Here is a 24,772-nt window from a genome sequence, read left to right as displayed (position 1 = left end):
GTAGTTTTACAACCGTCTCAGACTCTGGCAAAGGGTGCTAGTGCCTCACCAACCTGCAAATCCTAGGATTCTATACCAGTGAAAGCAATCTCAATATGAATTAACATTACAGTATAGCTGGATCCATAAAGATTCACCGAACCAGAGAGAAGCCTGCCGAATGCTGTACACCAAAAACGCTTTGTTTTTGCTACCCAATTTAGCTACTGGCTACAGCTTCTGGGAGCTGTTGGTTCGATTGAAGTGAAACCCTCCCTTTAAAAAGGCTAGACATTGACAACATTCACACTGCGCAGGCGCAGAGCCCCTCCTTCCTAACACTCCGATGACCGAGGCGCTTTCTGCCTTTGGGGCGCAAGAGCGTTCCTGGTTCACTGAGGGGGGCGTGGCGAAGAATGGCCTGGGCAGCCAATCAGGAGCGTCCCTTTTCTCTTGTGACGTCACAACCCTTCGAACACTGGGAGCAGCAGCAGTAGCAACAATAACAGTATCAGAGAGGAACCATTTCCCTGCGAGTTGGCCAGCTGGGAACTGCTGCTGTTACTGGCAGAGGGACAGAACTGCAGCCACCAAATTAGAAAGCTCAAGAAGGGGATCAGAAATAGAAACGTCTCGTCTCAGAAGCCATGTCGTCGAGCGGGACGCCTGGGTTGCACCAAGAAGAAAATCTGCAGGGTAAGAGAAAACCTACCTCTTCAATATACAGATGGATATCATATATGTGTGTGTGCATATGATATATATATGCGTTTGTGTGTGATATAATTATACACACACATCGTATAATATATATTTATATGTGTGTGTGTATCTTGCAATCAGGGCCAGCTAACACCTCCCAACAAAGGATTCCCTCAGGCAGGAAGCAGCCAGGCTTTGATGCTGCAAGGCTATTCAATACCATTGGACACCCCTTGAATTGGGGTTGTTGTATGTCTTTCGGGCTGTGAGTCCATGTTCCAGAAGTATTCTCTCCTGACGTTTCGCCCACATCTATGGCAGGCATCCACAGAGGCCTCGCAGCCTCTGAGGATGCCTGCCATAGATGTGGGCGAAACGTCAGGAGAGAATACTTCTGGAACATGGCCACACAGCCCGAAAGACATACAACAACCCTGTGATCCCGGCCATGAAAGCCTTCGACAACACCCCTTGAATTGCCATGGGTCAATGCTATGAAATCCCTTCAGCTGCTATGGCTCAGGATTCCCCCAGGCAGGAAGAAGCTAGACTTTGAAGCTGCAAGGATATTCAGTGCTAATCAAGGTGGCCAATTGCAACATTCACTCATGCCTCAAAGAGACTAGAGTTCTTTATCCCATTATTCCACAGAAATATAAACCCCACTTGCCTAGTTTCCAACAGACCTCACAACCTCTGAGGATGCCTGCCATAGATGTGGGCGGAATGTCAGGAGAAAATGCTTCTGGAACATGGCCATACAGCCTGAAAACTCACAGCAACCCAGTGATTCCAGCCATGAAAGCCTTCGACAACACAATAATAATAATAATAATAATAATCAGTTTAATTGGTTTCCCGCCCTATCTCCCGGATGGGGACTCAGTGCGGCTAACAACATATAATGACAATATTCAATGCCCTATAATACAACCAGCCAACAAACAAAGACATAACATCAATTAAAAGATGACCCAGTCAACCTTAAACATAAGCAATAAGAAGACGTTACAACCAAATTAAACGAATATTAAAATGTCAGTTTAACTCAACGAATATAACAAGACTAAAAAGTTTTAAAATTAGTAAAAGTTTTAAGAACATAAAACATTTCAAAGGATATATATATATAGCCTGCTTTTCTCCCTAACGGGACCCAAAGCGGCTCATGACATAATACAATACAAATCAAAGCACATTTAACATAAAATACAAGACAAAAATCACACAAAGCATCTAGAGATAATAACATCTAGAAATAATAAGATATAAATAAATATTAAGTATTAAAAACATGTAAAACCAATTGCAACTATTGTGGAGACTCATCAATATATCACACACATATATAATTTATATTTATGTGTGTATATGATATAATTATATATGTATTCGTAATCTCATTATTTCTATATATTTGTCTCACTGAATATATCTGTATAGATACTACTATATCTATCTAAATCACTAGCTGTATCTCCCACTATTTGAAGATGTATATACACACACAGATATGTCACTGTCTGAAGAGTTTTACTGTTGGGCTTCAATTTGGAAGACAGGCAAGCAGGAAACGATATCCAATAACCCTTCATCATCACTTTCCTTTGTAGCCCTGAAGTCATCTAATTTAAAGATAGAATTATTATTAGTTTTCAGTAATTGTTAGAATTGTATGGTTTGAAGGGAAAGGCGGGTGGCAAGGAAACTGGGGTCACATCTCACTATTTGTTTGCATGACAGCGAGAAAATATTCCAGGGGTTCATAATAGCTTGGTGGGCATCCACACTGTGGAATTAATGCAGCCTGATCTCACTATAAGTTCCATGGCTCAGTGCTGTGGAATCGTGGCACTTGTCATTTTACATTGCCTTCTTTGCAAAAGAGTGCCGGTGCCTGATCAAACTATATTTCCCATAATACCATAACATTGAGTCTACAAAACCTGCCTTGAGCCACTGCAGCCCAAGTGGTGTCAACTGCATCAATTCTACAGTGCAGATGCACCTGAGTTTCTTTCCACTGACGAGATGTGACATTCCTTCCCTTCTCCCTAACAGTCTGGTCGGCTCTACTCTTTCTCTTTTCTGTGTTCTTTTTCCTTATTTTTGTTCTCCACCTGGCCTTGTTGTGCTTTTGTATGAGTCATCCCTTCTCTGAGCACATTTTGGGCTGTAAATAATTGGCCTTTGGAAATGATTGGCGCCTGGGGGTTGTTAAGCGGTGATGTCATGAGATTTGCTACCAATGGACAGTGAGAAACCTTGAAGGCAGGTTGTAACACACAAGGAAGTTTCCTCTTACCTTGCATTGACTGTACCTGTAATCAGGTAAACATAACTAATACTGTTAGAGGAGACTCTGGATTGGGCTTCTGCCAAATGTTTTTTCATTTGTGGGGTGGTAATGCAAGTTTTAGAGTGCATCAACATTGTAGAATTGACGTAGTTTGGCACCACTTTAACTGCCCTGCTGCAATGCTATGGGATCAGCCAGCACCCATTGGCAGAGAAGACTAAAATTTTGTAAAACTAAAACTCTTATGATCTCATAGCATTGACCCATGGAATTAACATAATGTCAAACCACATTAATTCTTCAGTGTAGATTCACTTCAAGTCAAGTTATTATTTCTAACTAGAAGTACATCCACTGAAGAAATTGAACTTACATAAGAGTTGATTTGCCGCGTTCCTGATGATTTAATAGATTTAATGTACTTGAGATTAACAATTGGATCCATTGGGTTTCTGTGAGTTTTCCGGACTGTATGGCCATCCGGACTGGATGTTTTGCCCACATCCACTGAACCCCTAACCCCCCCCCCCCCCCCTTGGCTACAGCCCTGACTAAAATCCATATGCATGTGGACAATTTCAACAGAAAAGAGGAAACCATGAAAATGAACAAAATCTGGCTACCAGTATTAAAAAGCTCTAAAATCAGGATTGTAAATAAAGAACAACATTCAGAAGATGGGAATTCCAGACTAAAAAAAAATTCAGGGCTGGCTGACACTCCCAACAAAGGATTCCCTCAGGCAGGAAGCAGCCAGGCTTTGAAGCTGCAAAGCCATTAAATGCTAATCAAGCTGACCAATTGCAACATTCACTCATGCTTCAAAGAGACAAGAGTTCTTTCTCCCATTATTCCACAGAAATATAAACTCCACTTGCCTAGTTTCCAACAGACTTCACAACCTCTGAGGATGCCTGCTATAGATGCAGGCGAAACGTCACAACAACCCAGTGATTCCGGCCATGAAAGCCTTTAACAACAGATTGGATCCACTAAGTTTTCTTGTGCTTGTCATAGAGGAAAAGTTAACTCACTCGTAAAGTTGAAATGATAGTTATCAAATCTACATTTCAGCATATCTTCAGTTAAAACACAAGAGAGCAGGAATGATGTGGTTTGAGTGTTGGACTACAGGGTTTGGAGACCAGGGTTCAAATCGCCATTCAGGCATTAAGCTCACTGGATGACCTTGGGCAAGTTGCACTCTCAGCATCAGAGGAAGGTAAAGACAAACCTCTTGTGAACCAATTTGGCAAAAAAAAAATCCTGTGAAAGGTTCACTTTTAGTTGGAAACGTGACCAAAAAATTGAAACATAGAGGTGTCATTCTTACCCTTATTTACCTGGGAGCAATTCCAATGGCATTCAGTGGCACTTGTGAGGAGACATGCACGGAATTGTCCTGTTAATTACCGTAAAACCAGTTGACATGTACTTAATGTTTCTGCATCTAAATTGAAACTGGTTCAGTTAATTGTAATTGTGTTTATTTTATTTAGAGCATTTATGCCCCGCCCTTCGGTCAAAAAGGTTCCCAGGGTGGCTTTACTAATATTAATTTGAAAATTCCCTGTCCTGGGGCAGGTTGACATAATGTATACAATTGTATTTGGTTATTTCATGTCTGTGTTGCATTGGGGTAGGAACGAGACACTAATCCAGATTTTCACGACAACTCCTAACATTCCTAAGATTTGACTCTGCTGGGATTTGCAGTCCCAACAATATTGGGAGGGCTACGCAATATACATGCTGTTCTACAATATAGCACGTTGTGTGTGTTTTCCAAGAACTGTTTAAGACAGTGGTTCCCAACCTGTGGGTCTCCAGGTGTTTTGGCCTACAATTCCCAGAAATCCCAGCCAGTTTTTCTGGGAGTTGAAGGCCAAAACATCTGGGGACCCACTGGTTGAGAACCACTGGTTTAAGGGAAGTGCAATTGATCTGTCAAATGCAGAACTTAAATGTAATACAGGATTGAGCATCTCATTGCAGAATTTCAGTAACAGATTTCTATCATTCACACCATGTGAGTGATGTACTATGATTTTGAGAGACTAGGGTTCAAAACCCTACTCATTCCTGAAACTCATGGGATGTCCTTGGATTACAAATTGATGGATTTTGACACCACTTTAACTGCTGTACCTCAGTGCTATGGAATCATGGGAGTTGCAGTTTGGGAAGGCACCAGCACTCTTTGGCACACAAAGCTAAAGCCCTTGTAAAACTACAACTCTCGTGATTCTGTAGCACTGAGCCATTGCAGTTAAAGTGATATCAAACTGTATTAATTCTGTGGTATAGATGTATCCCTTGTCAACTTCTGATGAAGGCAAAGACAAACTCCGTCTGAGCAAGTCTTGCCAAGAAAACCCCATGATGACCTTAGGGTCACTATAAGTCGGAACTGAATGCCGTCAATAACAACAACAAATCTTACTTTGTTAGCCTTGCATGGCATAGAAAGATGTAGTTATAGTTAGATTTTAGTTTTGAAAAATAGTTTGAAAGTCGTATCTATTGTAACCCTATTTTTTACCCCAGAGTTCTTTCAGCTCCCAACAAACCCTGTTGTTTTAACATGTATAAAACTCAGCTATGGTGGCTTTCCTAAGTGTGAAACTCATCTTCTTGAGAAACTTTATCAAGCTAAATTGCTGGCTGGCATGCTTGCAGCTGTTTGTTTATGCTGCATAAATGAGAACTGTTGATGTCTCATATAACCTTCCTTTAGTTTTGTAAGAGGGTGTTTCACAACGCTTAAGACTGTTTGTTTTTCACTGTGGCCCAGAGGGACATGTTTGTTAAGGAAGGATTATATATGAAATGGTCAGGAAAACATATAATCTCTGTGCTATTTATAACTGTGGTCTGGTACCAAGAATGCATAAAGTTGCTTACTATCTATGTATACTGTTCTGCTTCTCTCTCCTATTTCCCACCTGTCTTTTTCTGTGTTGTTCTGTTGCTGAACATCTTGGAGTTGCATTTCCCAGAACCAGGCCATGGCAAAGACCTGGCAACTCAGCTGTAAAGATATGCATTGGGATAGAAACCTGTATCTAAAAGATGATTTGAATCTCACAATAATGTGTGCTTAAATAATTTTTTTCTTTACAAGCTTTTTCCTTAGCATGACACACACATGCCAGAGCTGAAATGCAAATTGTAGCATTATTTGTTTTCCCCTATTAGTTATATCAAGCATTATTATCTCTTAAAAAACACATACAGGATTCAGATAAGCCTTATTTGGCTCTTCAAACCAAAATGGCAATTACTCACTGACCTTTCTTAATTTAGCAACCATTAACTCAATTCAGATTGCCCATTATCCAGCCTAAAGCCTTACCCAAGGCCAGGCCATTAATGTTGCAAAATTAAACTGGGTCATGGGAGATTGCTTCTTCAACCCATTAGTATCTCTTATATTGAAGTTTTGACCTTGGCATCAATATACCTGAACATTTATGGCAGACAGCACTTGTCCAAACCATCTGGAGAGCACAATATGGAGTAAAGCAGAATATAGGCACTTTAAAATGTATGAAGCAGCTTTGGATTCAATAGACTCACATGTTTGCAATAAAGCAGAGCTTTCCAAAACTTTCATGCCAGTGACACATTTTTTTAGACATGCATCATTTCACAACACAGTAGTTCAGTTTTGTTAGCAAACCAGAGGTTAAACCAATTCCTTATAAAAGATACGGACACATATAGAAATTATAGTAATGAAATATATAGGGACACAAAATAAATCTCATGAAAACCTTTCATTTATATACAGTGTTCCCTCACTTATTGCGTGGGTTATGTTCCAGGACCACCCACAATAAGTGAAAATCCGCAAAGTAGGGACACTATATTTATTTTAATATTTATACATTATTTTAGTAGTCTTTATCAACCAATTGTATGTTGCCCCGGTGGCAAAGTGCATTAAAGCACTGAGCTGGAGACCGAAAGGTCCCAGGTTAAATCCCCGGGAGCGACGGGAGCAGCCGCTGTTAGCTCCAGCTCCTGCCAACCTAGCAGTTCGAAAACATGCCAATGTGAGTAGATCAGTAGGTACCCCTCCGGTGGGAAGGTAACGGCTCGCCATGCAGTCATGCCGGCCACATGACCTTGGAGGTGTCTAGGGACAACGCCAGTTCTTCGGCTTAGAAATGGAGATGAGCACCAACCCCCAGAGTCAGACAAGACTGGACTTAACGTCAGGGGAAAACCTTTACCTTTTTAAATCGCCTCCTTCTCCTCCCGTTACCGCTTGGGCTCTTTTCTCTCCCTTTGCCTTCTCCTTCCTCCCTTCCTTAGGCTGTAAATTGTAAATTTTTATGATTTATAATAGTCTTTTAGAGTTTATTGAAAAACCGTGAAACAGCGAATCCGCAAAAAGTGAACCGTGAAGTAGTGAGGGAACACTGTATATTTAAATATATTATTGCTTATTTCACATACACTCAGAGGTTTCTCATTATGTTTGCATGACACACTTACACACTGCAGCCAACACACAATTTGGGATGCTCTGCCTTAAAGAAATAAAGTAAAAAGCACAACAGGTCAAAATTCCCACCAGGCAGCCCTATCATATTTGAATATTGAATAGCACTGTTTTTGTGAACTAGACTATTAGGGAATCAAGATAGGAGATAGTGCATAGTAGGGTTGGGCTCCGTGAATGCATGGGTGAATGGGAAAATTGGTGTATGATAGCACTTGTTATTTCAGTGAAGTACCCTCTATCCACTCTGCTGTGGTTCCATAGTATTTCTTCTGTTATTCCACTTTACTTTGCCTGCATTTTGATGTAACTTGTAGTATTTCTGAAATCAATTTTGGACTGGAATCTTCAATGTGTAACTTTGTTTAAGAATGAGATAATGCTTGGCATAGGGAACATGGTATATAATTCTTGTGGATTTAGAGCACAGATTCCATAATTCCTGATCCTAGGGCATGTGGGGTTATAGGAATTTTGATTTGAGACAGTAATTTATAAGGGAATGATGCATGAATATGTATGAAGCCAGAGAAGTTAACATATATGAGTATGCATTAATCCAATGTCAAGAAATGTTTAAAATGGAATATGGTGATGACTTGGCAACATGTCACTGTTAATATGAAAATAAATTTAAGTAGTTTAGAATTGGAGAAAGTCATATGTGGACAATTTTGGTCATAGGATCACAGCTCATGGAAAATAAAGTCAAAACAGAGCAGTTTCTTGTAGTTCTGCATGCTGAAAATGTCAATCACATGTGACCTTTAGGTATTATTGGACTGGAAAACCCAGAAGCTCTAGTCAGCATAATTAGTTGTGAGAAGTAGTGGGAGTTGCAGTTAGCAGTGTGGAAAGGTCTACATGATTTCTGTAGTCTACTGTGAAGAGGAGGATTTTCCATATAAAATTAGTTTGTGTATGAAAAGGAATGTCATACACAAATTGATGTTAGTCTAAGTGATGTTAATCTAATGTTCTATGGTACTACCATTGATTCTGCAAAGGATTAGCAAGGAGAGATGATATACAATGCAGGGTGCCTTGGAGTGCTGAGAACAGTTTCAGACCCCAGTGGGGAAAAAATGGAGTCCCTAGGGTTTGTTTGTTCCTCAAGTCTTTTTAGGGAGGGGATTAATAGACAGTCATTGCCACCCATAACTAGCATTCTCCACCCTCCACGGGCACTTACCCATTTTTAATCTTATTCTGATACTCAGACATTGCCCCTTGTCACATCATATTAATCCAAGCTAACAGGAGATCTTCAGGAGCGTCTCTTAGAAGCAAGAGAGATGGCAATGAATTGAGAGAGGAACTTGTCTGGGCTGTGAAGGTGTTGCTGTTTTTCTTCTTTCTCCTCTAGGCAGATACGGCCAAAGTTGGTCAATTGCCCCTAGGCTTCTTCCAGGTTGCTGAAAGTCTTGTGAAGGTAAAGGTTTCCCCTGACGTTAAGTCTAGTCGTGTCCGACTCTGGGGGTTGATGCTCATCTCTATTTCTAAGCTGAAGAGCCAGCGTTGTCCGTAGACACCTCCACAGTCATGTGGCTGGCATGACTGCATGGAGCGCCATTACCTTCCTGCCAGAGCAGTAGCTATTGATCTACTCACATTTGCATGTTTTTGAACTGCTAGGTTGGCAGAAGCTGGGGATAACAGTGGGTGCTCACCCCGCTCCCCGGATTTGAACCGCTGACCTTTCACTCAGCAAGTTCAACAGCTCAGCGGTTTAATCTGCTGCACCACCGGGGGCTCCCGTGTACTTTACCTAACACCCACCTTTCCCCTTTTTCTTCCTTTGTCCCATTTAACTAGTATGAATGTATCCCTTGGACCCCTCACAGCTTCTTTTAGCTCACTTAAATCCCAGTTCTGCTCTGTTTTCCAGCAAGGATAAACCATCTAATGTTTGGGTTGCTGTGACTTTTTTGGGCTATATGGCCATTATCTAGTAGCATTTTCTCCTGAAATTTTGCCTACATCTTCTTGCCACAGATGCAGGTGAAACGTCAGGAGAAAATGCTACTAGAACATGGCCATACAGCCCAAAAAAAGTCACATCAACCCACTGACATTGAACATCTAATATTTGATAGCGTTTTGTAGTGCAGCATTTTATATCTGTACTATTTTCTTTGAAATTCATTGATTTTACAATGACTGTCAAAACGATAGACAAACAGGATTGTTGCATGTTTTCCAGGCTGTATGGCCATGTTCTAGAAGTATTCTCTCCTGACGTTTCGCCCACATCTATGGCAGGCATTCTCAGAAGTTGTGAGGTATGGAGAAACTAAGCAAGGAAGGCTTATATATATCTGTGGAAAGTCCAGGGTGAGAGAACTCTTTGTCAGTTGGAGGCCAGTGTGAATGTTGTAGTTAATCACCTTAATTAGCATTGAATAACTTCATCTCCTGGCTTCTTCCTGCCTGGGAGTATCCTTTGTTCAGAGTCGTTAGCTGCCCCTGGTTCCCATGTCTGGAACTCCTCTGTTTTCAGAGTGTTGCTTCTTATTTACTGTTCTGATTTTTGAGTTTTTTAATACTGGTAGCCAGCTTTTGTTCATTTTCATGGTTTTCTCCTTTCTGTTGAAGTTGTCCATATGCTTGTGAATTTCAATGGCTTCTCTGTGTAGTCTGACATGATAGTTGTTGGAGTGGTCAAGCATTTCTGTATTCTCAAATAATATACTGTGTCCAGGTTGATTCATCATGCTTGACCACTCCAACAACTTCCACAGATATATATAAACCTTCCTTGCTTAGTTTTTCCATACCTCACAACTTCTGAGGATGCCTGCCATAGATGTGGGTGAAACGTCAGGAGAGAATACTTCTAGAACATGGCCATACAGCCAGGAAAACATACAAAAACGCTGTGATCCCGGCCATGAAAGCCTTCGACAACAGATAGACAAACAGTGATGCTACCATTAAGGACAAAAACATATGCTGCATATTTGAGGCCTGGGCTTCCTTCCAGATCGCCAGGCACTGGTAATGTGTATTGGCTCCCCCACCTGTCAGCCTTGTGGATACTGATAAGCAAAAGACCTTCATTACTACTATCAGGAGAAGTTTTATTATTAACAGGCACTAAATTAGGAAATCTGTCTGTTCATTTCCTGGAAGACAAGAAGCCAGCTGTTTGGCCAGGCTTTAAAACAGGATGCCAGCAAATGAAAGTGCTTGGCTGAGTCCCTTCGGGTGAGAAGGGCGGGATATAAATGTTAGAAATAAATTGACTTCCTTGTATAACTTTGTTTCTCTCTCTACCCCCCTCCCCCCCCCCCCCCCATGCTTCCCTTTCTCTTTGCCAAGCAGGTTCTTGGGTGGAACTCCACTTCAGCAGCAATGGAAATGGTAATGGTGGCCAACCTGCAAGCCAGGAACAAGTGCCAGCTTCAGTTTCGATTTACAACGGTGACATGGAAAAAATCCTCCTGGATGCACAGCATGAGTCTGGGAGGAGCAGTTCACGAGAGAGTTCGCACTGTGACAGGTACTCCAAAATGTAGGGCTTTGGCTGTTTTGAAAGGGATTTGACTGCATGTTTGTGAAAGGTCTTGTGGTTTGGGAAATGGGTAAGATGGTGTAATTGCCGCCCTTGTTGTCATCAGTGCTCACTCTGATTCATTGAACCATAGCCCATGGTGGTTTGATTTTGTACTCCCATTCTACTCCATTCTCACTGCACTTTATCTTTTGACTTACCATAATGTGAAATTCTCTTGGTGCTTTGGAGAATGCAGGCGCCAGAGCTTCTGAGGAATCCATAGCCCTGCTTCTGTGATACCAATGGAGGGGAGAGAGGGGCAAGGAGGTGATTTTCTGTTTCCCATCATTCTAACAGGCCATTCATTCATCTGTCTTCAACTGAAAGCAGCGGGAGGCGATTGACACCAACTTGCTTAGATAAATCAGGAGACAGTTGTAGAGAGGAAATGGATCTGGGGTCCAGAACAGTTTTGAATGTTGTAGACTGCAACATCTTCCAGCATGCCCACTCTCCCACCCTGACACAGTATTCCTCTTCTTGGGCAATGGTGCTAATGGATGAAGAGATTTCCTTGCGATAGCTGGGATGGGATCATTTGAGTTTGGATTTCCCCTACAAGGGTGGAATTCACACCCAACTGTTCAATGGTTTGGGTATTTAGATTGAAACCAAACCAGTCATTGCCTAGAACAGTGTTTCTCAGGGCCCTTCCAGACAGGTCCTATATCCAGGATCTTATCCTAGATTTTCTGTTTATCCCAGATTATCTGGCAGTGTAGACTCATATAATCCAGTTTAAAGCAGAAAACCTGTTATCAGATCCTATCTGGAAGAGCCCTCTAACTGTGCTCCTCCAGGTATTTTGGACATCAGCTCCCAGAAATCCAAGCCAGTTTACCAGCTGGTAGGAATTGTAGGAGCTGATGTCCAAAACAACTGGAGGAGTACCGTTTGAGAAACTTTGGTTTAGGTAAGTGATTTTTATAACTTTCCTAAAGCATTAATATATGGTAACAGAAGACACAATCTCTAAAGGCAAACAAAGTGGTTAAATGTTTAGAATGCTGGACTGGGATTTGGAGGTCTACGTTCAACTGCTATTCAGACATAAAAGTCACTGGTTGACCTTGGACCAGGCTCTCTTCTTTATAGGTTTTATTATGTGGATAAAGTAGGGAAGAACAGAGTCGTATTTGCAGTGCCTTCAGTGAATTGTCCACCAACTCTGTAAATAAAGGTTGCTTATTAAAGAAACTGGAAGATTTTCCTGAAATGTTCATAAAATTCTGCTTGCTAATTTAACTAATATATTCTTTAAATGAAACAAAGCCTCTTTTCCTTCAGCTTCAAGTTTATAGGGTGAGTTGGAGAGTATTCCCAGTATATTTTCTATATTAGCAGTCTACATGACTAATGTCTTAGAAATTAAATATATATCAATCCTCGAGAGGGATTACAGAAAAAAAAGTATATTCTAAGGAATTTCCATATTTCATCATCCAAACTTTTACTAATCTCCGACTATCCATCTTATGGGGAAAAAAGATTTAGATAGTGCCTCAGACAGTAATTGACCACTGCCATGCTGGCTAGGGAATTCTAGTAGTTGTGGTCCCCAAAAGGAACTTTCCCAAACTCTGTTTAATTTTTAGAATCCTATGGGAAAGCAGATTAGTAACAGAGATAGCATCTGCACTCACAACCAGTTTTGATGTTTTATTGCTTGAGGTGGAGGGGCAAATGTCACTTTGCCTTCCCCAAATCATGGTAAATTGCACCCAAGATCAGCTGTTTGATTTTGAAATCTGGGAGAACATCTCACAAGGCCCATTTCCTTAGATGGTAGGTTTTTGTGTGTGTGTTTCTGGAGCGACTTGAGAAACTGCAAGTTGCTCCTGGTGTGAGAGAATTGGCTGTCTGCAGGGACATTACCCAGGAGACGCCCGGATGTTTTGATGTTTTACCATAGTTGTGGGAGGCTTCTCATGTCCTTTCAATGGTAGTAAGAATGCTATATAGTAGGGACCTCTACACCTATGGGACTGATAGCTGCCATTTCACCTACCCACATCAAATAAGGTATTTTCTCGGTCCTCCAGTTAATTTTATGATATGCTTCCACTGGAGGTTATTATAGAGGTTTTCTGGAGAACCTAGCAAATTCTTAGAGAGTATACCTCACTTGAGGTGCCATAAAATCTTTCTGGAAGACCTAATAAATTCCTTTAAAAAGATGTCTTTCTAGGAATGTTTAGGTCCTGAGACTCTAGTAACTTCTAGCACAGTGGTTCTCAACCTGGGGTCCCCAGATGGTTTTGGCCTACAACTCCCAGAAATCCCAGCCAGTTTACCAGCTGTTAGGATTTCTGGGAGTTGAAGGCCAAAAATATCTGGAGACCCAGAGTTCTGTCTAGCAGAAGCTATTCATTTCAATCAGCTTTGCTATCATCCACAGCTTCTTGTTTCGACAATACGTTCAGGAACATATCTGCCGCTGATATGTAGGTTGTGTTGTAATTATGAATCAGTTACTAACAGTTTCTGCTATTTTTCCTTACTCCAACTGTGTGGACTGAGGAGTGCCTAGAGATTAGGGTCAGCCATGTATTGTGGGGAGGAGTTTGCACTTGATTTCCATGGTTTCAAATGAAGTAACAATGTATAGATGTTGTTCCTTGCTGCTTAATGGCTTGTTATTTTCTTTCCAAAGCCCCCCTCGTTCCCAAACACCTCAAGATATTCACAGAACTTCTGAAGTAGAGAGTCGTGGCAGCGGAGAAAAGAATAGCTTCCAGGTAAAGCCAAAATGTATTTATGTCCACATAGATGTCATAATCTTCTGGTAGTGACTCCTGGTTCTTCCCTTTAATAAGAAAATGGGTTTCTTAACAACTTTGTAGAGCAGTGAAAATGAAATAGCTGCACATTGTTTTTTGACTGGTAGAGCTAAGAGCCCTGTATCTAGAAGCAGAGTTAGATTCAGAATAATCATCAGCTTTAACAAGCAAATGCCAAGAGAGTTCTTTCAGTTGAGGAAGACCACATTTCCTTTAGAGCTCAAACAGCAATGGATGGTGACTAGGAAATGAAATTCTTTCCTTAACCAGCAGACCTGATTTCATTTTGAAGTACTGTGTGGAATGTAGTTGCTAGAGGTGTGCGAAACGGCAAAAATATGATTAGTAATTCATTTTGGAGATTAGGATGGCCCCTACTTCAATTCATAAAGATTCAGAAGGGTCCTGTTCTGATTTGTAATCCGAATCTCTGAAGCTTCGTAATTGCGTCTTTAAGAATTGTTACATTAGTGGTAATAGGGAAAATGTCAAGGCTTATTTCTCTGTCATTTTAACAGATATCTGGATGAAACTTGGCTCACTTATAGCCTGTCGAGTTTCAAAATGTTTTGGTCATCCACTGATTTTAAGGAATTTAATTTGTTAAATATATATATATATATTTAAAAACCTACAAGAGATAGCCCCTTGAATTTCTGCACAACATGAAAACATAAGCAGGACATCAATCCTGCTGAGTTTCAGAATGATTTGCTTATCTACTGATTTTTTAAAACTACAAGAGGTACCTCCTCAATGTGGCACAGCAAACCTGCCAAGTTTCAGAATAATCAGTGTATACTGATTTTAAAGAATTTTTCCAGTTTAAGCACATGTGATTAACATGTGATTCAACGCGGGCAGCTTTGTTCTTCTGGCACAAGCAGAATTCTGGGAAATGTAGTTTAGTGTGGGGCCTTTTAAATACTCTGCTACAGAGGTCCTTGCCTTCGTAAACTACATTTCCTAGAATTCTGCTTGCATCAGAAGAATGAGGCTGCACTTTGGGGTTGGATATAATTTCAAGAGATGAAGGTTATAGACTGGATGAAGGGACAGAAAGAAACAGAATTCTCAAAAACCTACTATGTTTGATTTTTAAGAAACAAACAGAAACAGAATGGAACTGAGACTGATTTTCTGGATCCATCGCAGCCTGGTTTCAGGCCTGGTCATGGTGCAGAGACAGCTTTGGTTGCCTTGGTAGAGGACCTCCGCAGAGAGCTTGACAGGGGGAGTGTGTCCCTGTTGGTTTTCTTGGACATCTCAGTGGCTTTCGATACCATCGACCATGGTATCCTTCTGGGACGGCACTCTGGAATGGGTATTGAGGGTGTTACCTTGCAATGGCTCTGCTCCTTCCTGGAATGTCGTAATCAGTTGGTGAAGCTGGGAGATTCCTGCTCAGACCCTTGGCCTTTAACTTGTGGGGTCCTGCAAGGTTCCATTCTTTCTCCCATGCTCTTTAACATCTACATGAAACCACTGGGCGAGTCATCTGGAGTTTTGGAGTTCGGTGCCATCTCTACGCAGATGACACACAACTCGATTACTCTTTTCCATCTACAGTAGAGTCTCACTTATCCAACATAAACGGGCCGGCAGAATGTTGGATAAGCAAATATGTTGGATAATAAGGAGAGATTAAGGAAAAGCCTATTAAACATCAAATTAGGTTATGATTTTACAAATTAAGCACCAAAACATCATGTTATACAACAAATTTGACAGAAAAAGTAGTTCAATGTGCAGTAATGTTAAGTTGTAATTACTGTATTTACAAATTTAGCACCAAAATATCACGATATATTGAAAACATTTACTACAAAAATGCGTTGGATAATCCAGAACATTGGATAAGCGAATGTTGGATAAGTGAGATTCTACTGTAGTTCCAAAGAAGCCCCCTGGATCCTGGACCAGTGCCTGGCCGCTGTGATGGACTGGATGAGAATTTGACTGTAGAGTCACCTTGGAAGATCTAGGGATTCCTAGAGAAGTGTTTCCAGATTAAAGCATGGGTTTTGTACATTTTAAACATATGTATGCCATCTTGGGTGTCCTTTGTGTCATCTGTGCTCTGACTCTTAGTAAAATATGGAGTGTGGTGATTGGGAGGTTTCTGTGAATCTTCTGTATCGTTTTTGGACTTCAATTCTTAGAAGCCTCAGCCATCCTAGCCAACTGTCTAGAATTCTAAGAGCTGAAGTCCCAAAGAACTGGAACACCAAAATTTGGGAACTGTTGATCAAGATGAACCCTAACACTTTCAGGAATGGTTAGTGAAGAGGAATTGATCTTCTGGAAATATGTGTAGTTCTTAAACAGAATTAAGAACTTGATCGGTTTCAGTGTTACAATAACTTTATCACTATATTAATATAAATATGAAAACAGATTAACAGTGTATATATGCCTTTTCAGAGGTAAACCTCAAATACCTCCTTGGTGTAGATCCCTACCTATTAATTAATTAATTACTTATTTATTTCCAATATTTATATCCCACCCTTCTCACCCAAAGGGACTCAGGGCAGCTTACAACACTGGCACAATTAGGTGCCTATACAAAATCAATCAACAATACATAAAATTAGTTAAAAATATTAAATACAGTATAAAATTACAGTATATACATTTAAAAAATACGTATGCTCAGATCCATTCGTCCGAAAACCTCGTGCTTTATCCATAAGTCAGTCCGTATCATCTTTATTGTTTATTCGTTAAAAGCCTGGGCACATAGCAATGTTTTTAGGGCTCTTCTAAAGCCCAAAAGAGTTGGAACTTGTCTAATATCTCTGGGGAGGATGTTCCACAGTCGGGGAGCCACCACTGAGAAGGCCCTGTCCCTCGTTCCCACCAGTTAGTTAATATCCTGCTTTTCTCCCAACACAGTATTGTACTTTTAAAAGTACACTACAATGAAAATTGATAATACAAACAGTAGAAGAGAATTCAACTAAATTTAATATTGGATTTTAGCCTGTCACTGTTTTTAAAAACTGGTCTCACAATAATGTCCAACCTGTCTACTTTTCCTTTAGTCTGAAGAAGATTTTCTGGAACGAAGGAAAGAAATTGAACGGCTTTTGAAGAAAAATTCTGACTGGATGTGGGACTGGTCCAGCAGACCTGAGAATATTCCACCCAAGTGAGTAGGTTTTGCAGTGAAAAATGCAGATGCATCAATTCCTGGTGATACTATATACTTAAAATCAGCAATGAACTTTCATGAATGCAACTTTCTTTTCTTGCAAAATAGGGAATTTCTCTTTAAACACCCTAAACGTACATCTGCTCTCAGTATGAGAAATACCAGCATGATGAAGAAGGGAGGCATATTTTCTGCAGAATTCCTGAAGGTTTTCCTACCCTCACTGCTGCTATCTCATCTGTTAGCCATTGGACTCGGGTAAGACGTACTTCAGTTCATCCCTTGTCAAACTGTTTTTTGGGGGTTTTGTGTTTAATGTTTTTATTGTATACAAGTAACACAACACCCCCCCCCCCGAGAAGCAATAATACAATAACTGACAAAAACCCACACCCTTTCCCTCCATCCCCACAACTGTGAACCCATCACCAATGACTTCCATCAATATTCCTTCCTTGTAAATCTTATATCTATTAAAACCTACCCTTATATGTGCTTTAATAAATTCCCATTGTTGCCTTTTTAAATCTACAGTTGTCTTTTTTTTTCAAATGTCCAAATACCAGCCTCCATTTTTTTGGCTAACTTTTCATTATTTCCTCCCTGAATACCACTGGATGGCTTGGACATTTGAATATAGTCTAATAGTTTTCCTCTCAAGTCCTTTATAAGTATTTACTTTTCCCCCTTTCAAGATTTCGCTATTGTTGATCTAGCTGCAACAAAGCTATTGGTAATCCATCTGATCCCTTGTCAAACTATTGTAGATTCTCAGTTACTTAAAACAAAGGTTTAATTGTGATTGTTTGGGGCTTGATACTGGATACATATCACACATACAAATTTGTCTTAGGGAAGCAAGAAGGAAAATGTTACAAAAATGGTAAAGGACTCCTGCATAACTTTCACGTTTTTTATCAGGGGTAAAAGACAGGTGTTGGCATGGTTGTAAACAAAGAGGTGTGTTTAATCACATGATATGGGAATCTGACAGAGTACAGGCATATTGGAGCCCTTGGTGGTGCAGCGGATTAAACCCCTGAGCTGCTGAACTTGCGGATCGAAAGGTCGGCAGTTCAAATCCAGGGAATGGAGTGAGCTCCCACTGTTAGCCCCAGCTTCTGCCAACCTAGCAGTTTGAAAACATGTAAATGTGAATAGATCAATAGGTATCACTCCGTCAAAAAGGTAATGGCATGCTGGCCACATGACCTTGGAGGCGTCTACGGACAACGCGGCTCTTTGACTTAGAAAATGAGGTGAGCACCAACCCCCAGAGTCGGACACGACTAGACTTAATGTCAGGGGAAAACTTTTTATCTTTACCTTCCCTCTAGCAACCTTTACAGGCGTATTGGAGAATGATTGAAGGAGAAATTAATAGAATGTTAAATCTTCAAATAATAATAGCCATGTAGAATAGATAGAATACAATAGAAATGTATTACATGCAAGGATACCAGGAGTGTATAACGTGCAAAAGAAAAGAGTGGTTGACAAATTAATAGCGTGTGCTCAAATTGTTTTAGTGAGGGGTTGGAAAGATAAAACAAAGTGGACTCTGACAAATTGGTATAATTACTGTATATAGTAAATATGTTAAATGTGGAAATAAATTGTAAATTGAACAATATAGACAAAATGGAAAATGTTATAAGAATTAAGAACATGTGGGATCCAGTTAGGAATGATTTAGATAATGTATTAAGTTGTGGAATGGAAAAAATGAGATTAAGACTGATATTTCAAATGTAATTTCTGTAGTTTATGGTATAAATTGTATGTCGGGGGTGGGGGGAAGGTGATGGTGGTAGTTAAACAATAAAATATAAATAAATGTTAAAAACACACACATACAAATTAGTGGCCCCAAAGGACCTAGGTTTCCATGTTTACATTAAGCTGCCCTTTAGTTACCTAGGAACAGGACTTCCTACTCAAATAACAACAGGTTGCTTGCCAGGCAACATCAGAAATGCGGTCAAAGTGCTACCCTGGGGCTGTGTCTGGCTACTAGGGACTGGTTGTAATTTTGAAGTGTTTTTCTGGTTGACCTTCAGTGTTTCCAAACTCCCCAGTCATTCTTTTTTGTGACAAAAAAGAAAAATGTTGAATTGGAAGCCTCCACGAGTGACAATTTGCCTTGCCCCTCCCCTGCATTGGTGAAATTCTGACCTCTGTGCTGCCTTTTTGTCAGTTGGGAAGGACTAAAAAAAAGCCATTCAGCCATTTACTGGTTGCAGTAGAAGGAAGAGAAATGTGTGCTGTTCAATAACTATGGTTTCACTTATCAATTTTCAACCCCCTCTCGGAAGTATTTGTATATTTCTCTACGTCTTCCAGTGTGAGTCTGTGCTATGCTTCCGGCCCAAGTATGGTCAAAATATACTGTTTGTTTTTGCCTGTGAATTCAAGTATCTGCAGAATGTCTTGAAATATATCCCCTGCAGATATAGGTATTGTACTATATGTAATAATATGTGTTTGATCTCTTTTACATTTGTGGGTTAAGTGACATTTTAATAGAAGATGTAGTTTAATACTTTTAAAACTTCTATAGTGCATGTTGTTTAAGCTATTTTGTTTCAGCTTACATTGTAAGCCCTTTTTGAGTTTTTAGACATGCATCATTTCGCAACACAGTTATTCAGTTTTAGTAGCAAACTGGAGGTGGGATATTAATCAAATAAATTAATTAATTATCTCACAAATTTCATGACCAAGAGTCAATGCAAGACAAAGATTGTATATAATCCTTTAAATAAATTAAACACAATGCTTATGGGCTCTTTCTTGATCTCAGGATATATATCGGAAGACGATTGACAACCACAGCTTCCAGCAGCTCATTGTAAGAGGCAGAAATGAGTCTTGTCTGTCCTGCAAAATGTTGGCAACGTTCATCCAGACATATAAGAAACAGTGAACAAAAGGAACTCCTGGGTGTGCAGCAGCATCATGGCTATATCTATTTCGTTCTCTAAATGTCATCCTCCTAGCCTACTTGTTAAAGAGAAGTATGAAAACCAAAGTCAAACAGCTCTTGTATGTACATCCATTTTTGTTTTGTATAGCATAGGTTAGATCAAGCGCAAGGAGCACATGGCCTATCAAATTTTGTTGGTCTCCAGATCCCAGTAGCCATTGTCAGCCCAGCTAGTGATGAGGAATGATAGCAGTTATAGTTCAACACCATTTGGAAGCCCCCATCTCTGTTATAGATTATTGGAGATTTTTTTTTAAAAAAAATCCCTACCAACTCTGTGGCAAAAAATTGTAATATTGTTAGTGGATATTGTGTAGCATGGAATTAACCTGCTTGTTTTCTATTTTGTAAAGACGTTATTTGGGATTGTTCTTGGCATCACTTTATTGTAAAGAGAATAGTGGGCCAAGATTCTTGTGGCCTTACATTTCTAAAGACTGTAGTATTTTTACTTGATGTGAAGTGATTTAGTAGACTTATTGTAAAATTTAACATTGAATGTGAATCTTATATAATATTGTTAGAGATTTCTGTGTTTTAGTATGGGATCATTCCCTTGTGTTTTCATTGCATGTTTAGATCTGGTGCACAATACTCCACAATAAGAATGGAAATATATAAGACTTCAGTAGTACAATTGCCCACATTTCCTTAAATTCAGAAAGCTTGCTTTGGAGCCTTTCTAGATTCTCCAGTGTGATTCTAACTTACACAGTCAAAATATAGGGTTCATTATTGTCCATTTTCAAGTATCCATGGAGCAATTTTGGAACATAAGTATCTTCCATGGATAGAGACATCGTACTGTATTGTTTTTAGATCTTTTTTTTTTTTTAACTCCCAGCAATACATTTTAGTAGCTCAGAAACTAAGAATGTGACACATGCATTTAAGGGAATTGTGGGATTCACTCCGCAATATATGTTGCGATTATATGATTATAGATTGGAGAGAAAGTGGACTGTCATTTGTAGCATCTCATCTGTTTGACTTCTACAAAACAGCCATACTGTTATTGGTTAACCAAAATGCTGAAAATACATCATATTAGTTTTCAAAGCTTCACTGGCAAAAGGCTTATGAATCATACAAGAAGGAAACAATGGTGATGGAAGGATTACACTGCAGGCAGAGGCAGCATCTTCTTGGCTATGTAAGGACCAGGGACAAAGGGCAGGAAAAGGTAGGTTATATAATTCAAGCTCCATTATCAACAGAAAAGTAACTCTGGCAGTCACAAGAGAAATTACATTTCTGTTGCTAGTGGAGTTGAAATTTTATTGCCTGTATTTTATTGCCCTTTGTCTCTGGTCTTTACATGACCAAGGAGAAGTTTACTGTGCCCACACTGACATGCTTCAATATCATCAAAACATGCTCGGTGGAAGACCTTCTCGCAGTGACACCGGAGGCACTCCCAAGTGGCTAGCTTCCGGTCAAGGAAAATCTAGTATGTCAAATATTTTATTTTGTTTGTGTGTGTTTTTTAAATACATTATAACTGTATCCTCAGTTTGCTTCTGACACGATAATAAATCAATCAAAACTTAAAATATAGTAACATCTGAGATGGAATGTAGGCCTGTGGCTCAAATATCACTAACTTTTTCTCTCCTCTGTATTATTCTTAATTTTGTTTTCTCATGAAGGAGCCAGCGAATTTCTGAAAGCACTCATGCATAATATATAGGCATCTACCATTTCCTGCATTTTCGTTGGCCAATAAGCTTGCATATTGCTGTCTGGACACAACAGTAATACCTGAATATTTTTCTTTTTTACTTATCACTTACAAACTGTATGTGATATTCTTTATGATTAAACAAGGTGCTGCGTTTTTGAAACATACAGTTTAGCAGTTCCATATCTAAACATGTTTTGCTGTCCTCTAAATTGGCAGGCTTTTACCTGATTGAGTGAAAAAAAGAAATCTAAGTCAATGGTACATAATTTTGCTGTTACTTTGAACTTTTCCTAAGATGCAGAAACAATGTAATACACAATGTAAACAGTTTACTGTTTTTATATACTACATTTGAGGTATGTATGCTTTATGAAACATGAATATTCTTGCTAAGGTTGTCTGTTAAAAAATACTACTGATAAGTGTTGAAAATGTAATATGAGCACAATTTTGGTATCTGTGTTAAGTGAAATGAAGTAGAAATGCCGTAAAATAGTATCTGGCATCCACCGATATTAGCAATATTAGTCTAAAAGTGTTTGCTTTTTCTTTGCTTTTGGCCTTAATATTTGTTAAACATGTTTTTTAATATATTGATTGAAATTAGGGTTTGTACTGTGGCCCCTGTGCCGCTGTGCCAATTGTCTTAGAATATTGTTTTCTTCAACATTACTTCATTGAAGAATTTAGCTTGGCCTTTTCTTGTCAATAACCATGTGGCTAACTAGATATGCTAAGATTACCATCCTCTCTGTTCCTTGTTAATATGGGAGATTGGGAATACTGGTAATATTTTCTTGAGGGAATCCTTGGATATCCATAGGTAGGACTACAACCCCATTATCCATATCCATCGACCCTGCTGGCTAGGGAGAATGGCAGCTATAATTCAATATCTTGCCATCCCAAGGTGAAGAAGGGCTGTCCAGTTGTCTCAGTCACATTGCAAAGGACAATGCAAACAAAGCATGCATAAAAGCTCCATAACAGCACTGGGGTTTACCTGAATTTCTAGTTACAAGTTTTGGGGCTTTAGTAAAATAATTAAACTGATTCAACTGCCTGCAAATTTGAATGGATAAGGCCCTTTTAAAGAGGTAACTTGTAGAATTCTCCAAACAAGGAAGTTTGATTCCTCCTGATCTAACAAAAGATAAACCAGAATGACAACAGTGGTGAGGGTGCTTTTTCTTCCATTAGTCATGGTGCATTCACTTGTTTTTCTGGATAGAAATCTGACCTTTTTATGGAGTGGGAGTTCTGTCTTCTAATTGTGTTATTGGTAATCATGTCAAGTAAATGGGCAACAGCCTGACCTTTTATCTTCTAGGCGACAAACTCTGGAATATATCGATGAATGTATATCGAAGTTTTATGGCTAATGTATAAATAAACAGAGTAAATATTTCCCTGCTTTATATGGTGTATCTATATTGGATGAATGTGAAGACATGCCGCTGTAGGGCTTGCTTTTGAGAGTGAGATCTAAGAGTTAAGATTCACGGGCAACATAAAACCTGCAAAAGAGGTCTGAATCTGGGATGAAAGTCTACTAGTTTGGGGGAAGAAGTTTTTAAAATGTTGAAGAATTCAGTACTGTTCCTCTAGGAACTGCATCCAGTATTTAAACAAGAGCACAAGGCTTGGAGGTCTAGTTGCATCAGAACAACTGATATTTACAACCAGCTGAGCAAATGAGTAGAATGCATACCTGTGTTACTAAACACAGCTATTGATATGATTTAATAACAAGACTATAATCATATCCAGAAAAATAAATATCTGCCAGCAGGTATATTACCACATTACATAATTCATATATAGAGGAAGAATCATCCATCACAGAGTTCCCCAAACCCAGAATAAAACCAAACAAATCTGGTCAAATGCACCAATGTTAAACAACTCTTAACCAAATACATCTAGAATGTATTTGATTTTCCCTTGTGTAAAATGGGATATACATATATGCATATTATGGTCAGGATTCAGCTACCTAGCATTAAGGTATAGGTGTGCCCTGCTTTTCAATGCATCACTTTTCGTTGATCTGGTCTTTTGACCCTTAAAATTATGGAGCCCATTAATTCAAAGCATGGTCCACTCTTTCAACCGTGTCACATGTACAAATTTAAAAAATAGGAAATAACCAAGTATTCAACTTCGTTGGACATGATTACACTAGTTCTTTATCTTGTTATCTTTATGTCAAGCTCAAGATTAGGCTTGCTTAGGATGGATAGGACACAATTGCTTAGCCTCTTTACATTTTTTATTCCTGTGGTAAGTGCCTTCAATCACAGAAGTGAAAAAGGGAATGCAAGGAGTGCTTGAATTCACATTACAAAAATCTTTTAAGAATCTAAACCAGTGACACTGAAAGGCAATAAGCAAAGCTAGTTTTCATAACAGCCCTCAGATTTATCCACAGCACAAGCATTTTAAGCATTTCTACTCTCTTAGCAGTTTTTTTTAAAAAAAATCTTATTTTTTAAAGATTTTTAAAGATTTTGAAGCCAACGAGAATAAAAGATCTTAAGGTTTCAGTTTTACAAGGCTTTTCATATTCACTTATGAAGCTACTCATATAAAACAAAATATATTTTTAGCTGAGGAGGGACCTGAACACTATTGAAACCAAACATTTTGAAATAAGGAAACTTATGGCACTAAGATGTTAAGACAAACATGATTGTGATGGTCATCTAAAAGGGTAGGTGCCTATATATTGTGCATACAAATAATTATAAAACAAAAAGAGGTTGAAAATTGAAACAATGCAACAAATTAAGATTTATCACATTTCTATGTCGATGGCTTACTTTCAAAGAGCAGCCACTGGCGATGAATGGTTTAGCAATACAGTAGAGTCTCACTTATCCAACATAAACGGGCCAGCAGAACATTGGATAAGTGAAAATGTTGGATAATAAGGAGGGATTAAGGAAAAGCCTATTAAACATCAAATTATGTTACGATTTTACAAATTAAGCATCAAAACACGTTTTACAACAAATCGACAGAAAACACAGTTCAATATACAGTAATGTTATGCAGTATTACTTTATGAATTTAGCAGCAAAACATCGCAATGTATTGAAAACACTGACTACAAAAAC

The 24,772-nt window shown here is 39.2% G+C and overlaps 1 protein-coding gene across 1 annotated transcript; it reads left to right on the top strand.

Annotated features, from left to right (window-relative positions):
* The first annotated feature begins 414 nt into the window (after window positions 1-414).
* On the top strand, window positions 415-23,060 carry bnip3 (BCL2 interacting protein 3). The gene is made up of 6 exons (XM_062976087.1): window positions 415-675; window positions 10,815-10,992; window positions 13,700-13,784; window positions 16,874-16,980; window positions 17,092-17,241; window positions 19,787-23,060. Exons 1-6 carry the CDS (start codon window positions 627-629, stop codon window positions 19,836-19,838), a joined length of 621 nt encoding a protein of 206 aa, XP_062832157.1. The 5' UTR covers window positions 415-626; the 3' UTR covers window positions 19,839-23,060.
* The last annotated feature ends 1,712 nt before the right edge of the window (window positions 23,061-24,772 follow it).

The sequence above is a fragment of the Anolis carolinensis genome, chromosome 3 (assembly GCF_035594765.1).
Source record: "Anolis carolinensis isolate JA03-04 chromosome 3, rAnoCar3.1.pri, whole genome shotgun sequence".
Lineage (NCBI taxonomy): Eukaryota > Metazoa > Chordata > Lepidosauria > Squamata > Dactyloidae > Anolis > Anolis carolinensis.
Note: the sequence above shows the minus strand (reverse complement) of the source record. Positions and strands in the feature narration are given on the sequence as shown.

Excerpts from the sequence above, each read along its gene's own strand:
- bnip3 (XM_062976087.1), top strand. The coding sequence starts at position 627 with ATGTCGTCGAGCGGGACGCCTGGGTTGCACCAAGAAGAAAATCTGCAG. Across the intron at positions 676-10,814 it reads CCAAGAAGAAAATCTGCAGG|GTTCTTGGGTGGAACTCCAC; the intron begins GTAAGAGAAAAC and ends TTTGCCAAGCAG. Across the intron at positions 17,242-19,786 it reads CTGTTAGCCATTGGACTCGG|GATATATATCGGAAGACGAT; the intron begins GTAAGACGTACT and ends TCTTGATCTCAG.